Raw genomic sequence first — 18,395 nt, 5'->3', positions numbered from 1 at the left:
TTGCTAGAACAGTAAGCTGTCTGAATTGCATCTTCAGATCGAATATGGGTTTGCTGAGTTAGGGCGCAATATGTTCGAAGTACAAGGACCAACCAATGAACACAATTTTAACATAAGAGGCAGATATAAGACACTTTAGCAGAAATCATAATGTCTTCTTTCTGTTTATTACTGATAAATGCAAATATTTTCATTAAAATCAATATGAAATTTCATGTTACTTTCAGAAATACATAAACAAAGCAACTTCAACAACTTCAGCTCATTCACATTCATGCTATCAGCTAGAAAATTCACCATGAGGCACATTTTCTATGAGGCACTGATGTTAATACCACTGACATAACTTGTGCTATTCAAATGGATAAAGGGCTTGGTCAAGTCATGAATAAGGCTCTGCCCCATATATTGCACATGTACAAAAAGGGTTACTGCTGTACATGCAATACTTTTTTTGATGGGGGAGAGAGGGGGGGGGGGAGATGTGGTAACATGTTGAAAAGACCACATCTTTTAATTTGTCATTTTTCTTTTGAACACATGCAAATGCTAGAAATGAAAGCACTTGGAAATTTCTTAAAGAGATAGGCAGTTGTTGCCCTTGCACTACTTTGAATCTGCACCACTGTAAATATTGTTGAAGGAGTGGAGTTCTGCGAATCTTTTGATAGTCAAGTAATACATTTTTCTTTCACTGTTTGTTAAACAGCTCCTAGCAGTAATATGTATTTGCACGACATTGTATCTGAGGTTCATTATGTAACCGGTGTTTTCTACATACAGTCAAATTAAAAACCAATGTTAAACTTGTTCACCTGCAATGGTCTAAATTCAGAAAGTACATCAATATCATAACTCTTTTGCATGTTGTATAACGGTACTGAATTTGAAGTGGATTATATTTATCAATGAATATAGCAATGTTTTGGGTAACAGCAATTAAAGCATCCACTTGAACTTCATGTTTTCCTTGCATTGTTTGCTACTTCCTCCTATCTAGATTCGAAAGGGACATATAGATAAATGCTCAATACGTCAAACAACATTATTTAACCTTGTTTCCAAAAAAATGTTCTGTCCCAGTTTCTGTAAACTACTCGGGATAAATGGAGGGGGTGGGGGGAGGTGTTGGACAGGTTGGGAAACATTTGACAGATGTTGTATTTGACAATAAAATTCACCTTCCAAGGAAGTAATACAGTTCTTTAAGTGGCATTTTATGAAGGACCTACAGTATGTAACGATAGCAGAATTGGTTATTGCCTCCTGCTGAAATGTCCAATAAAGACTTGCAGTATTGGAATGTTCATCAGATTCCTCATTTATAGAAACATCTGTGTTTATTGAAACTTTCCTAGGATGTTGCCAACAAGATGCAGTTGAAGTCTACTGTACCTTGTTGTCAAAGGTGGAGCTCACAAAAAGTCCTATCAACTAGTCTTATTCAAGCAGTGGCAACATATGGGGAAAAAAGAAAAACAAAATATGGTACAATTTTGTTAATATTATTTTGAACTATTTATCCCAACACCCTATCCTCCTTTTAAGACTTTTGCAAGCTTGTAAACCAGTTACAGCACTCATGCAACATGATATGACAAAGGTTCATTGCCAGAACATGAAACTAGCAATTTGGAGTAAATTTGTTAAAAGAATGATGAAGTTAATACACTGAAATATTGAATGGGGCTCAAAAGAGCTTAAGAAGTCTTTTGAGGTACATTACTTGTTCTGATAAATATATTAATTGCCCTAAGATTCAGCTATTAAAGCAGCTACTAGTCAGATACTAGATAGTATGGGATCATGAAGGTTTTCAGATTTTACCTATATCGGCCTCAAATAACCTTTGACTTGGCTAAGAGCACTCAGCACATGATACACCTGCATACAAACTTCCATTCATCATTCCAATATTGAACTATCATGTTAACATGGCTTTCAGTTTCAGATATCTAGTTATCTCACATGGGCTTCTGCTATACTGTTTATAGAATAGTACTCAATGTCAGAAGCCTATATGCACTACATATGACTACCAACTTTTCCTTGTTGAGTTAGATGCTCTATGTTACTCTACTGACCTTGAGTAGCCTTTGACCCTCAATGAAGCCAACACCTACTGGAAATTCCAGTATAAATATAAAATTAATGAAATGATTCAGAAAATACTTTAACAGAAAGGAAAACTATTATAAACACTTGTGTTCATACTGACCTCAGCGTAAACAATTTAGAGACCAAGACCATATGGTATAATAACTATTAGCTAACATTTCTTCCTTCTACTCCGCAATTTGAGAGAACAATAAGCAAAATTGATACTGGCAAATGTAACATGGCAACAATAACAATAATTCACAAATGATGATGACATCAGAAAAAGTAGCAACCATGACAATGATGATGATTTGAAAATCTTAATGAGCAATCCTAAATGTAATTAGAATTTCACTTTTAGTAGAGCAGGGTTCTCACAAGCACGTTCTAACCTGGCGGTGGTCGTGGTTTGAATATGATTTTGCCTCTCCCTGCATGGTTTGAAAGTTGAGCGCCCGGGCTGAACATTTATGAACCAGGAAAAGCTTGCTGCCACTTATCTGGTCGGAAAAAATTATAGCATGAGGTAAATTTCCTCCTGGGTGCATAATTATCATAACAGTTCAAGAATTTTTACCAAAGGTGATCATATTTGAATATCTGGAGTCGGCTCGAACTTGAAGGGTCTTGGATTTGGCTCATACCAAGTGGGCTCGGACTTGGCTCAGACTCTGGCTAATTGGACTCGACTACAGCTCTGCCATAAATATAAAAAGATAATGGATTGTTAATAATTTATTATATGATGTTGAGAAGGTAGAGACTTAGAAAGTTAACTCCTAAATGTAATGGATAGCATTAAACTCTTCGTTTCACTAACAAAAGGATTCTCAAATACAGTACTAGCAACATTACAGCTAAAATAATGGATCACCAATACGATGCAGTGAAGAAAGGGAGTTTAATAAAGAGCATCCCTCAATGTAATGACTAGGATAAAACTCTTAGTTTCACTAACAAAAGGATACCACATGCAGTACCAACAAGAGGGATGCCCATTATATTGAGGGTCCACTAGACTTGCTAGACCCAACACCCCCATTGTGGGAAGCATTATTGAGCGTCTAGTGAGCATTTATTGGGTAACTGAAGTATTGAAGGACCTTGGTGTCTTCCCTCCCAGTAGTTTTATAACATTTATGAACCAGGAAGAGCTTGCTGTCACTTATCTGGTCCGACAAAATTATAGCATGAGGTAAATTTCCTCCTGGGTGCATAATTATCATAACAGTTCAAGAATTTTTACCAAAGGTGATCTTTGGTATCTGGAGTCGGCTCGGACTTGAGGGGTCTTGTATTTGGCTCAGACAAGATGGAATCGGACTTGGATCGGGCTCTGGCTAATTGGACTCGACTACAGCTCTGCCATAAATATAAAGAGATAATGGATTGTTAATAATTTATTATATGATGTTGTGAAGGTAGACACTTAGAGAGTACTCCTAAATGTAATGGATAGCATTAAACTCTTCGTTTCACTAACAAAAGGATTCTCAAATACAGTACTAGCAACATTACAACTAGAATAGTTGATTACCAATACGCTGCAGTGAAGTAAAGGAGTTTAATAAAGAGCATCCCTCGATGTAATGACTAGGATGAAACTCTTAGTTTCACTAACAAAAGTATACCACATGCAGTACCAACATGGGGGGGGGGGGAGGATGCCCATTACATTTGAGGGTCCACTAGACTTAAGGTTTGCTAGACCCAACATCCCCATTGTGGGAAGCATTATTGAGCATCTGGGTAACTGAAGTATTAAAAGACCTTGGTGTCTCCCCTCCCAGCAGTATAGCAACTGGAATAATGGATTGGTGAAACAATGTTTTATTTGATACAGTGAAGTAAGGTAGTTACATGAATAATAGTTAATGCAATGAATATGATTACAATCTTTGTTTTACTAACGAAAATTATTCTCAAATACAGCAACATAAGAATTTGTATAAATGGATTATGAATAATGAATTTTATGATGCTGTGAAGGAAGAAAATTCTTTAACAAATTTTAATTTGTATGCTGCATGTCATATACCTGTCCAGAAACTAAAAGAAAAATTCAAACTCATAGAATGCACCGTACCTGGCTCCAAGGATGACATATAAATCTAGTCCTCATTGTATCTACAGAAGTTGTTTGTCCAATTTTAATCGAAAGCCTTTCCTTTCATTGAAAATTTTGATCTTCAGTAAAAATATTCTTCTGTCTGCAGATTTTATTGATGACAGTACTTCCTTCTCTTGTGGAGAAATTCCATCAGCTCTCGTTAACTTACAAGGAACCAAAACAACATTTCAATCATAAGTCAAAGTTTCACTGAAGTACATTCCATGTAAATATTTTTTTAAAGCCTCACATTTTGATATTGACATTGTTGCAAAAGGTACAAATAAACACATCATAATCAAGGTTAAAATGTGATGGTGTGTTAACACCTCAAGTCTTTGCTTCACAATCCTACCTACAATTCATTCCAGCCTGCCAGATGGCAGATTTACAGTACATTTGGTTTTCAAAGACTACACATTAAGTCATTTCAATTCTGATAACATTCTATGATGGTGGAAGTAGCAAAGTAAAACAAAAGGTTTGGCAGTGGACTTGGTGGGAAGTGGAAAGTCTTTCTTACATTACTTTGTTAGCCGTTGCCTTAGATCGTTTACAGTTTTTGAAAATAAACAGCAAATTTTCATCATCTTTGTTCGTGTTGAAACTTAGTACAGTAAATTTATATTATGTATAGTGTGTGTTGATCAGACTTAGAGGATATTAAAGGGAAGACTTTAGAAAACTAACTTCAGGTCATAGGGATTTAAAATATATCTCACAGTCAATACTTACTGAATATTAAAGACAACTGGGATGTTTGCAATATATGCTTGTGGGAGCTCCTTATTTCCATATAAGCCATTTCTCTCTGCATCCCATGGTCAGCATGAACCAGCAGCTCAAAGTTACAGTATGTTGTTATCCTTTGTGGACCTTGAAATTGCAGCCCTGTACTTCTTGCAATAAAGTGGAGCATATCTGCTGTGGTGTTCTCATTCTGCATTCATGCATTCCTCAAACTGTGCCAAATTTAAGCCATCTTTTCTGACAAGAGAATGAACATAAATAAGTCCAGATAATTCTTTCATAAATTGCAAGTGGAAGTCTTGACAGTGCAGTTCCCTATTTGATGTCAATACTTAGTGTACATGTTGTCCAATATTCATGTCAGTTTAGTTAATTTAGCTATCACTTTTTTCATGGAAACCGCATATGCAACAATTGAAAAAGATGCCACACTACTAAGTTTGAATATTGATCTATTATTTGGTATGTAAGTTGTACCCAGGAATTTAGCATGCAATCACTTCAAGAGATTGACTGAGTATTCATGCATGGTTCAATGCCTCATCCCGCATGCAGTTCATTTACTAAAAAATTGCATGCACCCTAGACTATGTATACCGGTACATCTAGTCCCTCAACGTATCATTTGGGGTTTAAGCTCAGGACTACTCGTGTACACAGACTTTGGCATCATGACTGAGTTCATTTTTAATGTTTGGTTTCAATGATGTTGAAACTTTCCACTCACGATGGCATATGTGTGCGTGTGCATTGGTAGGAGTACTGTGTTTGTGATCCTAGCTTGTAAACACAGTTGCTCATGACAGTAAGCTTTATTGGACAGATCTCATAGTTGGTACAGTATGTATGTGCGTCTGTTCACGTTAAAGCGCCCAATTTGGTTTCCTGAGGTACCAAATTTTCAAATTACAGTAAAGAACTTCTGTTCTAAGTAAATAACATAACTAATATCTGCAATTTATGAATCAGAATTGACCAGAGCTTAAACTATTCTGGAAATTATATTCAAGATGGTTGAAAGTGTGACAATCTATAAATTTTCCAAAATTTGTTCTTTGTTTAATGGTGGTGTGTCCATTGCTGCTACATTTGGGAATTCTGTTTTTATTTTCTTTATTAACACAAAATTCGCTATTGTAAGACAAGTTTTCAATGATATCGATGATGTTTTTTAAAAAATATTAGACTATTGTCAGAAAATATTCAATTTTTCCCGAAATAAAGTTTAAAAAGTTTTTCTTTAAAGAACAAAATTGAAATTAATAGTTACAATTATACCATAAAATTAAACCACAACATAAGCACATATATTAACCAAAAGCTGAAAATTCTGGGTCATGTCCTCTCAGAATTTTTTTTTCTTGACTCTTGTTTCGGACATCACCCCCCAAAATGATCTTGTTTCGGACATCACCCACCAATGGTTTACCTAATATATTAAACCTAATATTTAGTAATAAACCAAATGATGTTCATTTAATGGCAATAATAATGAATAGAAAAGCATTTTAGTAAGTTGATACCTGTACCAAAAGAGATCTATGGACCCTTCATAGGTTCCAAGTTCAAAACAAAGAAAACGGATACTTGGATCCAAGTGATCAACAAGACAATTATTAAACGAAGGCCATGCTTGTTAATACTTAGCAATATATATCAGTACATCAGGATATGTTAACAAACAGCATCAAATTCATTTGAAATAATGAAAAATGCAAACACTTGTTTTATAGATTTGCATTAGACTGTCTTGGACTATGTTTCGGACATCACCACAACTGTATTAGTGCATCCCTGTTATGTTTTCTACACAACGCATATCATATCAAAAGTTAAATTTGTAACAAAGGGGTCTTTGTTGTTGACAAGCTACCTACAAGGTATAATGACAGTTTTGAACTTATTATACAGTAGTTCAAATCCTCAGTGTTCATTAAAAGTTACTTTATGAGTGTTTCGGACATCACTGAATGTTTTGGACATCACCTTGGAAAAATGTTCACAAAGCTGCATAACAACAATATGAAGTAATATTTTTGCTATTCAAACCTGTTCAAGCAACAAAAGTCTGAGCACAACAGTCAGACAGTAGCAGATTTACACTAGATATTATAAATTTTTGAGGGAATGCAGTTTATTAAAACACCATAGACTGGGAAATCAACAAGGTGTACTGAAAAATAATGGCACTGTAAATTCTTAGAAAAAAAACAAATGCCCTGAGGCACATATTTCAAATTGAACATCTGGACAGAGCCTATAGGTGAAAAGATAGGTGATCAGTGAAAATTTGAAGGCTTGGTGTAAATGATAACCCTATTTAATGTAAATGAATAATTACTGTTTACTATATACTCAATTCATACATATATCCAAAATACACACATGTAGTTTAGATCCTCCTGCAAGCAGGAACTCGCGAAGAAGCCATCATTGGCTTATCAAAGCCGCAAGCTGACCGAAGTCAGTCTCTTACATTCATATTTAACGTCCATGATTATGAATTGTCAATTGTCAACAGCTCTGTAACTTGACGACATACATTAATCTTGGAGTGACACAAACTCGGGACCTAATGATTGAAAGGCACCGGCGTTAACCACTGAGCTAAAACTCCATAACACTCCACATAGTAACCATTCATTGCTCACCATTTGCATAAAGTTAATCTCTGCTTCACCACATTCGTTACCTGTCCAGCATACCTTTTGCATGGCCAGCATTCAACTTATGTATTATTTTGCAGAAAATGGTATTATTATTGACTGCAAAGAAATTTTTCCCCCAAAAGGGTTATAGAATTCTTTTTAAATTTTACGGTTTCCACATTTCCATCATTATCTAGATGAAGTCTGCAATAATTGAAACAAACAGCAAATATTTACCATTTAATGAATATACAGATGAACACAGGAGACATCCCTACATAGATTATTTGGCACCCACCTGTTGTAGCTAGTATCATTGAGTCTACTATTTAAACAATTTTCAGAGGGGAGGTGTCATATCCTAAACTCTACTAGAATGCTTGGTCCTATTTTGTAATGTCAGCAATATCAACTATTTTGCACCCCTTCAAATGGTACCCACCCGCTCCCACCACCTCCTCATGCACCTTTGAGCTGGATCTGCCAATGTTGAAAATTGCTTCCACTGGCCCAGCTAAGCAACAGTAGTAGCCTATACTACTGTAGTAGTACTCTAAGTACTAGTTTAAATATCCTTCTTTATTGAGATTCATCATGCCTTGGCTATTATAATGTGAAAAACAAGTCTTAATGGTTTGTACAAATACTCCTTGTCACATATGTATTAAATGATTTACTTTGTAAGATTGTTATGATTTAAGCTTATGGCCTAAACTTACATTTAAGTATAAGGCCTAGATGTTATGATATACAGCAGCTCAGCAAATTGCTCAGCTTTATCCTTAAGTTTCATAATGATAAATATCTGTATACATATCACTAAAGCTCTGAAGTCTGAAGCAACTCGGAATGAAAACATGGTCATGCATGATGCACCACTCTGTGTATATTAATACTGTTGACACCATCAAGTAAACCTGGAGGTTTCATCACACGGTAAATCCGCATATCAGTCATAGAGGGTAATGTACTGTAATGTGTTCCAGGGTGGTACTAATAATCTGATATACTGCATTAATCTCCACATTGCCCATTGTGGTTTACTAACTAGTACAGTAAATGTATATTTGGGCTTCGAGCAGCAGACAACACACAGTTACCTAGCAATGTCTGTACCTTAACATTATAGTTATAGTCGTTGACCAACATTTATACAGTAGGTTAGATCACCAAACACGTTCCACGGTCCTACTACTTAGCTAACATCTTCCCAAAGTACTGGTACAGTAGCTTTTCTTGACAACCATCAAGTTCCCATCAACAGTTAAACTGCTCTGACATAGGGTGTTATAGATGCACACTGATTCTATACATATAGAGCGACAGATGACACTGAACAGTGTTCAGTTTTTCAAAGTGACGTTGACATACTATGTTTGTAGACCGATGAGATAGAAACATGAGCTACTGTGCTACAAAACTCGTCTAGGCCTATTCCAATTGTGTGTAATTAACTTTATCATTCTCAATATGATATTGGGAAATATCAAATTGGTACCGCCATGGAAGCTGGAACACATCACATGACAGTCCATGCATGGTACCCACGTGCCCTTTGATGTAGTTCTTTTAGCCTATAAATAGGCTTTCTATGGTTGTGACAAATAGCTTGATTCAAGCTGTAGCAGACAATTACAGCATTACTTTCTAATGTACTGTATACTGTGATGGCATCCTGATACATGTATATATGTCAGAAAAAAATCACTAAAGGTTTTTTTAACTTCTTCAGTACTAAATGATGGAAAATTGTAGTGTTAATGATGTCAGTTCTAGAAAAATCCAAGTAATTTGATGTTCCCAGTAACATTCATACCCAAATATGTAGAATATCATTTTAGACTTGTCACAAGTCATCAAAAGATGAATACATGTTGGTCAAATGACACCAAAAGTTTAGAAGCATTCTGTTGTAGGATCTTAGTGTATTCTAGCACACTGAAATCAACCAATTGAATCATTCAGTGGAAACTAGTGCTGTTTTACAATATGTTGGATTCACAAAAGTGATGTCCGAAACACATGGTGATGTCCGAAACATACTTTTAAGGTTATTTTGCTATAATATTTGGTAAAGATGGAAAAAGTTTTGAGTAGTGCAGTATGTATGTTTGTAACGATAGAACTTGTCATAATATATGAAGTGCTCATCTATTGTGTCTTTTTTTCAAGCAACATAAAGCAATATTAATTAAAACTTGTTTCGGACATCACTGGTGTTTCGGACATCACACACATGGACGGAAAAATTGAAATGGTTATAAAATCAAAACGGATGAGTGGAAATGTGTCATGTACATACTGTAGTTGAGGGAGTACTTATGCTTAAATTAGAGTAACAAAACAGTCTTGTGGGTTTTAACATACTTCATATATTATGGACATGCATCTGATATATATTTTATTTGATACAACTATGACAGTATTGAAAAGGGACACCACTTTCAACATTTGTTATTTAACCCCAAACTACGCCACTCATAAATTAGTGTATAAATGTGGACGGAAAAAGTGATGTCCGAAACACTGGTCCAGTTTCGCAATAATTCGCAAATTCATCGATGAAATTTTCTGAAATATTTATGAGAGGGAACCTGAAGCCACAAAGTTCAATCATGACAAAATTTGGAGTAATCCTCTTTTGGAGTTGAGAATAGATCAAAGTACAAATTGTGCAGTTTGAAAATGGCAACATTTTCCGTCCACATTTCGGCACTTCTGGGAGTATAGCATACCATATGCATATCTCAGGAAATTGTCTATGCTATGGTAGGTACAGCTAGGTGGACTCTATCCATGGGGATAATATTTGTATCTCTAGAATCTCTAATTATTTTGTCACAATGCTCCAAATGCCATTTATGCTAATTTGGGCGCTTTAACGTGAACAGACCCACGTATAGATGCATCACAAGTACAAGAAGCCTATTGTTTTAGGTGAAGGTCAAAGGTATATAATTTAGGTAAAAATGGTCAAATTGTGAAAACTCAATTTGAAGCATGGATAGATCTATGTATTGGTATGTCTAGGCCAGTGGTTGGGTCAACAGGGCAAACTTGTGAAAACCTTATTTACACCATACATCTCAAAGCAGGGTACACTAGCTTGCAGAGATATTATGTTTTGTATCATGTTATATCGCTACAGAAGGCTTTCAGTGGTCTTTTTAGATCCCCAACTGTCACTTTGAAAATGTTGTTTATCACAGTTCTCAATAGTTTTTTGCTGTATATTATTAAGATACAATAAGTTGTACATGCAGCCTACACATATACAGTAGCATACATGTCAGATTGACAAATTCAAAAAATGAAACTTATTACATAATGGAAACCATGTGCAGTGCAGTTTGCATAATGGTGATCTATTTATACACCCAACCAGCTAGTATCGGATCATAGCAACATGTTACCACATGTATGCATTTAAGTGTTTTGTCACACAGTACAGTTCTAACATCATACAAGGGAGTTTTATTTGTTCCATAACAACTCTGATCATAATAGCCTGTTCGTGCAGGGAGTTGTAATGGAACAACTCCCTGGTTTGTGCTATGGACATGAGAACTATCTAGTGCCTGTTGAACATTAGTCTTGTGCATTTTCATGTTACTTACTAACACCAAATTACTGCACACAGATGGTCATTTTTAAAGGTATGAAAACTGAATACAATCAAGAGCTTTTATTTGGGCATGATACCCAATATGAAACTACTTTAGTTGCACATACTGTATGTATGCTGGTTTTTATCATGAATGATTTTGATAGGAGTCATGATTTTTTTATATTTTTTATGAAGTAGGTCTGGATTCCCTTGGCATTATAACCTGATTGAAATTTAACCTCTGTGATTCCACTAATATGTGAGACCATTGATCAACCTAATTAATAGCTTTTAATGATGAAGACACTGATAACAATTTCATAACTCATTAGTGTGAACACAATGCAAGGTTCAATGAGATACTGTTTTTTTTCCTTAAAATGCATAGCTGGTGGTTTTTCAACATACTCTAATCCTTTCAAATATGTTACATTGAATCTTTACACTTTTCCATTGATATATCACAGACTGTGTTTTTTTGTGATGGGACTCCGTAAAACTGGACCAAACCTAGCAATTTTGGACAAGGAATTTGCTCTTTTTGCAAAAACTCCTAAGTGCTCAAGTGACTGTACAGTAGGTCACCCTGTGAAGGCATTGTGGGACTTTGAGGAATACTTTTGATCAAGCTATTACTTCAGCACTATTAACACTACCCACATCATAACGTTAATATCAAAATGCCTAAATTACTTAGCTGTGACTGCGTTGTTATTCTAAAATGAATACTCAATTGTTTACCTTCAGCCATGATTCATCCCATAGGTGCAGGGGGAAAATACTCATGTTACAGTACAAAAAAATTGTTGTACACTGCTACACTGAGGCCCTGTGTGACTTAGTTCTCTGAATCAGAACCAATGACACACCACTACTACTGTACGCACAGGGCTAAGTGATGCACACTAACACATATAGAGAATATTGTGGGGATGAATATTGTACTGAGACGGCAAACGTTTTCACATTTTTTACTTTTGTTACTCGTTTATGGAATCTGTGGAGTTGTGACTTTCTGACTGCCTTATTTTATGTCAGAGAGATTGAGACATACCCAAAGATTTATATTTCGTGAAATGGTTCAAAATTGCATCGCACGAATGCAAGTTCTTTCATACCCCTAAATTGACACATCTGTTGATGAGCTTACTGTAGTGAAGGCCTAAGTAAACATCCATTATCTTTGGATGCTGTTTGCTATGCTCTGAGCATCTAACTTCAGAAAGGTCAGGTCCCAGAGATTGGTGGTATTATATTGAGGTAATTTTGGTTATTTATTTTTAGGGAGTAAGATTTCCAAATGCCCCAAAACATGCACAAAAACAATTTGATCAGCATATACCTGAAATGGATTCAAACTCATGAAATATTTAACTCTGCTTGGCTGCAAAAAGTTATGGTTGCCTGCTGTATAGTTGCTAGTACTAGCTACAGTAGTAGCTAGTATATATTAATAGTAGTACTAGTAGGCCTAGTAATATTTGGAGGTGCGTCAATTAATAAGCCTTTACTTAAAAAGATCTGGAAGATCACCAGGCTGCAAAATGTGTAGGTTGACCAGTCTGTTACAAGTATATGCTTTAATTTATGTATCACATTTATTTTCCGAGTATCAGCAAAGGCAGTAGCAGGCAGCTGTGATTTACCATAGCATAGCCAGTAATACTGATAGGTCCAAGTTAGGGCTAACGTTAGGCCTAGGCTAGGCTAGTCTACTCTAACTCTAACCATGGTCTTAATTTATTTGTGTTCAGCATGAAGGTATTTACTCTAAATGTTATTAATATATCCGGAACACTTTTAAGGAATTTACTTACAATGCATATACTCCACCAAAGTTCCAAAAGCCAACTTCAAATGGTCAACGTTTACGGTAACCTGCGGCACTTTCCTTTGTAGACTACATGGCTAGGCCCACATAAAGTAACGCTGAATGTAGGCTATTGGGATAGCAACGATACGATCCGATCGACTGCCCTGCCACCAAACACAGAAAGAACTGCTTATGTGTGGGGGCGTTGTTTCCTTACGTGTAAATTTGCCGGTTAAAATAAAAACTCTTATTTTCTTAAATATCCCAAATTAATGGAAGAAAAAGTACAATTACGAAGATTTCAGTGTAATTAGAGGAACCTTTAAGTTTCGGAACTATATATAGCCGCATTTGGTCAAAATCGAGGTGTAAAGTTGGGATCAACATATATACCATGTTCGTGATTCTGTTATATACCCTTCGGAATTACCTTCCCTTTAAGGGGAAATTTTACCCGTTAAATAAACGATTTTTTTTTTGTAACTTCGGAATTGAAAAGTTTATGAGGTTTTCTCTTAACTCGAAATAATCATTCCTCAAAGGAAGTGAAATTGATTGAACAAGAAGACCCTAGACTTAGGTTTACCTGGTGTCAGGTAAACCTAAGTCCCAGCTATCATGCGTTGAAGTAAACAAAAATACCAATGTATATATATATAAACCCAAACATTGTCTGACGTTGTCAGAAGATACTAATGAAACCCTCACGACGGTCTGACGCATGCGCATCAAACATTTTATGATGTCATGATTTGTTTGATCAACTTGCTGTTGTATTGCCAATAATAGTCATGATATATATATATACATATTTATTTATAATATATACATATATGTATATACATATATATATATATATATAATTGTATATATATATATATATATATATATATATATATGTATATATTATATAATAATAGTAACAACAACAATAATAATATCAATAATAATAATAATAACAATAACAAGGATACTAGACACCAGCTCAACGGCGATTGGTATACTTAGGCAAAGATAAAAAAAAATGTATATTTTATATAATTATGACACATTTACATACATGGTACTCAAGGAGGTTAACCCATCAAATGTTCCGTTTTGCACACGAGTCAGTTTGTTACGTTGTAATAGCAAACTGTTTGCGCCGAGTTTACTTAGCGACGAATTAAATAACCCCAATGGTATTTCCGTTAGACTGTTGTTCGCTAGGTCTCTGAAGGCAGAATAACAGGGGAGAAAAATCTTGCAATAGGTTAGTTTTCTTTCAAGAATTTTGGACACAATTCACTACAAACGTAGTGTGATATTTGGTGCTTGAACCTCAAACGAAATAAGAAAGTTATGACTCCAAACTTGGCTTCGAAAGACCCTCAGAATTAATTAAAAACAAGGTTAATTGTCTGTCAGTGAGCTAGCTAGCCCTAAGTTGAAAACGATCCCAATGTCTCCACGTAAGGCTGTGTGTGCGTGGTGCTGCGTGTGTGTGCTGGGGGAAGGGTTATGTGAAGGGTGTGTGATATCAATATATATTCCGTTGGTATGTCAGTTTCCATGGAACTCAGTCTAAGACAGTATACGCTCTGGAAAGTTAGTAACAATGTGGAGAAGCAGAGGTATTTATGACTCAATGTTTCGACGTTGGTCTCATTGTCTCAGGATCTCTTTAACTAATTAATCAGTTTGATAAGAATTGATAACTAAGGATGCTGTTATGACATTCGTAATCGTTCACATACGACAGGCAATATAAACCTCGTCTCAGGTAAGAAGTCAGTTGTTGTCACAATAACATCACTCTTGGATCACAGGGATTAGGCTGGTCTGATAGGGTTGGGAGGTGCAAGTTTGTTTCTTCTTCCTAGCATTTGTTTGATTTTTTTACATATTTTCTATTGTTAATCGCTTAGAAACTTTTGTATTGGGTGCGTGATTCCCCCACTCTTGAAATTTTGAAATGACAGCTTAATCGTTTATTTTTTCCTTCTGAGTGTTAGCTTACTTTGTTTTTATGTTCCTTTGTTATGCGCTCAGTTTGTATGTAAATGTAATTTATTATTAAAAATGTTATTTATTAGTCAGTTGGCCATGCTTTATCAATACAGCAATACAATCATAAATTACAAGCGATAGATCGTAGTTCTGATAAGCCACCTGGAAGCGACACAATTATATTAAGTATTAAATACGCAATTAGCCTTTTTTTCCATAAGACTAGAACGTAAGATTTATTTTAGATGTTCATAGCATTTCTATGGCATGTCAAGTTTAGCTTGAACCTATGCATTGCTGAATTTCAAAATACCGTAACTTATAACACCATCCTTTACCGTCGCGGATTACATTAGTTAACGATCATGTCAGCTATCCGCAAGTGTGGATCGAAGACGGTTGGGAGACTGGGGCAGAATGGGTGACTTTCGTCAACTAGGAAATAACAAAATACTGCCCTTTATCCTGACCAAAATTATCCCTAACGGTTAGTTCTTAAATGAGTACTAATGAAATCAATTCATATCACATACGTTATTGTACGAGCATTATTAACCGGTTACATTTTTTTTATTGTACATCCGTTATTTTGGATCATTATATTGGACTATAGTTAACCGTTCTCGAAGGCAGAAGGTTGCTTGCCCTCTCTTTATTTTTTAACTGCGGGCGTTTATGACGTCATTACGAAGCTTTCTAAAATGAAAGAGAGCGAAAGATAGAGAGAGAGAGTTGGAGGAAGAGATTTGAAATGAAACGAACTTACATACAAAAACTGATGGAAACATTGCTGAAAAAGTCTACCGGTAATTGTGAAATGGCATTCCCAGAGAGAGATCTAAGTGAAAAATATAAAAAACGATTTATGTCACAATTTAAGGAAGAAAATATCAACTATTGGAAAAAAAAGAGCTTATTAAATCGATAATGACGTACACACGTTTATATTGTAGGTAATTTCATGCTAATTTTACTGTTGATGTTTAAGTTGTTGGCCAAAGATTTTTTTTATAAAGTATGTTTTTTGTTATAATTAGCACCTTTAAAAACTGGCAATTATACTGGGGAAAATTCTTTTTCTTACGAAACTGGCTTTTCAAATAGTGAAAGCTAAACCATAGTGGACGGCGAATACATTAATAGGGTACTTGAAGAAAGTGAGAATTTTAGGAAAGAGTAACATACAATGCGGTACTCACAGGTAAAAAAGTTTCAAGCCATTCAAATATCTTCGATGAACGGTGTTTAAATGGTTGTTAGAGAGAACTCTGATCAACAATTTGTAAAAAGAGAGAAATATGTCAGCAGAAACATCCTGAAATACGTGGAACGCAACTGCAAGTTGACAAATAGTTTAACTATTACCCAAAGTTAATGGCAACTTGAATACCTACACGTCGTGGGACACACGTTAGAAAGCATTTGGTCCCATAATAGGAAGATGTGTACTGGAAACTTTCAAGACAAGGATGAAAAGAATCAATAAATGATATGCGTCTTACAAATATCGGTTACAAACTGCTTGGCTGATTGTTTTTAAAATAAACATGTAAACCATCATAAGACAGAAAGAAATATACAAAACAAACAAACACAGTTAAAAATAAAGAAGTCAGCGACAAAAATGTTTGTGTTTTTTTGCTTCCCAAATGTTTCACTATGAAGCGAAGATTGATAAGAAGTTAATTAATAGGAAGGCAACCCTTTTACATGACCTGAAGAAGTTATGCATATTTCACTCTACATCCACTTGTACATGGTCACCCTTTATGTACTCCGAATTAAAAATGTAGTTAAAGAAAGGCTCATCGACTACAAATTTAAGTGAAACGTCGTTTTCAACCAAATAAAAACGTTTAAAATTGAATTAAACGTTTGCTTTAGGAAGAAAATGTAAACGGCTTCTTTCAAGTAGGCAAGCTCTGATGTTGTTCAAAAGTAAATAATAAATAACCTTAACCGTAAAGATTTAGGAAAATTAGAAACAAAAACGATACTCACAGATACCCAAGATTCGGTGTCCAATTAAAAAATCCAGCTGGTAGGTCACTCAGTAGATTATTCGCTACTTGTCTGTATTGACAAATAAAAACACATACTGGCATAAAATCTCAATTGAAACTGTAAGGATACAAAGAAATGAGCAAAATGTTGGTTAAAATCTAAAGCTCCAAAATTATATTTATCGACGGAAAAAGAAACGTGCGTTTCAAGTCGTTATCATCACAATAATATGATGTAATACAACCCAAATTTGTGAACAACATAGTCCAAATGTAATCATCTTATAGTTATAAATATCAATCCAAGTTTGTTAAACCCAATTTTTAATGTATAATATTGAACTACAAATGAACTACATCATATTGCCTCTGTCTATAAAATAAGTATTCTTCGTAAGAAAATTTCCAGCTACCATACACAATTGATGAACTTTCTGTGTACGTATTATTCAACTTGAACAACAAAAACACCCCAACATTAAGAAACGGCAGAGTTTTAATGCGTAGTAAGTAATTAAGGTTCATGTTAGGCTATTATTTGTTTAAACAAGGTTAAGAAATAAAAACAACAAGGTAAATAAGGTAAACAAAAGAGACATAAAAGACTTTGTTATGATTCAAATTTAATGAAACAAATAATTAAACTTTTTCGAAATATTGACATTACATGTAGAAATTCAACTTACAGGTTGAGAAGACTGGGATTATACTCAAATAAATTACCAGGCAAACTTTTGAGTCGATTAGAAGACAAATGACTATTTTGGGAGAGAATGCAAGAAAATAAATATGTTCATTTATACATTTTCATACCAGCAAATTCACGATTACACTATAACGTGATTATAATAATATAAGAAAAAACTATTCTGAAAGTTGAATTATCATTACCGATTACTTACACATTAACCAGTTCCGTATTATGTGAGAATATTCTCGCCGGCAGTTTTTCGATCTTGTTGTGAGATAAATCTCTGTCGATTAGAATGATATAAGTTTCTAGTTAAATCAATGTAACGTAATACCATTGTTCAAGGTGCGGAACGCGTCTTTGTGTGATATACACACCGTACCTTTCAACCCAGTATAAACAATTACAAAATACTTAGGACACGGCCTTGGGTGTATACAATTCCTAATTATAGACCTAATGTACAACATTGATATGCCACAAATTGGACCATTTCACGTCAGAATCTAAATTGGTATGTGCCCCTTTGTTTGGGAGTCGGCTTTGACAACCTAATGGTCACACATATACTTTTGTTTGCAATCCTAGATACACCCATGCTGTATAAGCTAGCTAACACTACTTGCAAATACTAACACTCTTTCAAATGTTAACGCTACTTTCAAATGTGAACACTATTATCAA

The 18,395-nt window shown here is 35.0% G+C and overlaps 1 protein-coding gene across 2 annotated transcripts in view; it reads right to left on the bottom strand.

The window, feature by feature from the left end:
- The window catches only part of LOC139982588 (uncharacterized), a 56,751-nt gene that overhangs the window by 21,522 nt on the left and 16,834 nt on the right, over positions 1–18,395 (bottom strand). The window contains exons 21-26 of one of the 2 annotated variants that reach the window (XM_071995504.1): positions 17,923–17,994; positions 17,707–17,778; positions 17,019–17,090; positions 16,217–16,285; positions 15,784–15,855; positions 14,089–14,241 (exon numbers count right to left, since the gene is read on the bottom strand). In XM_071995504.1, coding sequence (XP_071851605.1) covers positions 14,089–14,241; positions 15,784–15,855; positions 16,217–16,285; positions 17,019–17,090; positions 17,707–17,778; positions 17,923–17,994 — 510 coding nt within the window. The remainder of the gene's footprint in view (positions 1–14,088; positions 14,242–15,783; positions 15,856–16,216; positions 16,286–17,018; positions 17,091–17,706; positions 17,779–17,922; positions 17,995–18,395) is intronic. The other variant, XM_071995505.1, reaches the window with a different exon arrangement.

This window comes from Apostichopus japonicus, chromosome 16 (assembly GCF_037975245.1).
Source record: "Apostichopus japonicus isolate 1M-3 chromosome 16, ASM3797524v1, whole genome shotgun sequence".
NCBI classification, from domain to species: domain Eukaryota; kingdom Metazoa; phylum Echinodermata; class Holothuroidea; order Aspidochirotida; family Stichopodidae; genus Apostichopus; species Apostichopus japonicus.
This window is presented reverse-complemented; position numbering and strand designations above follow the sequence as displayed.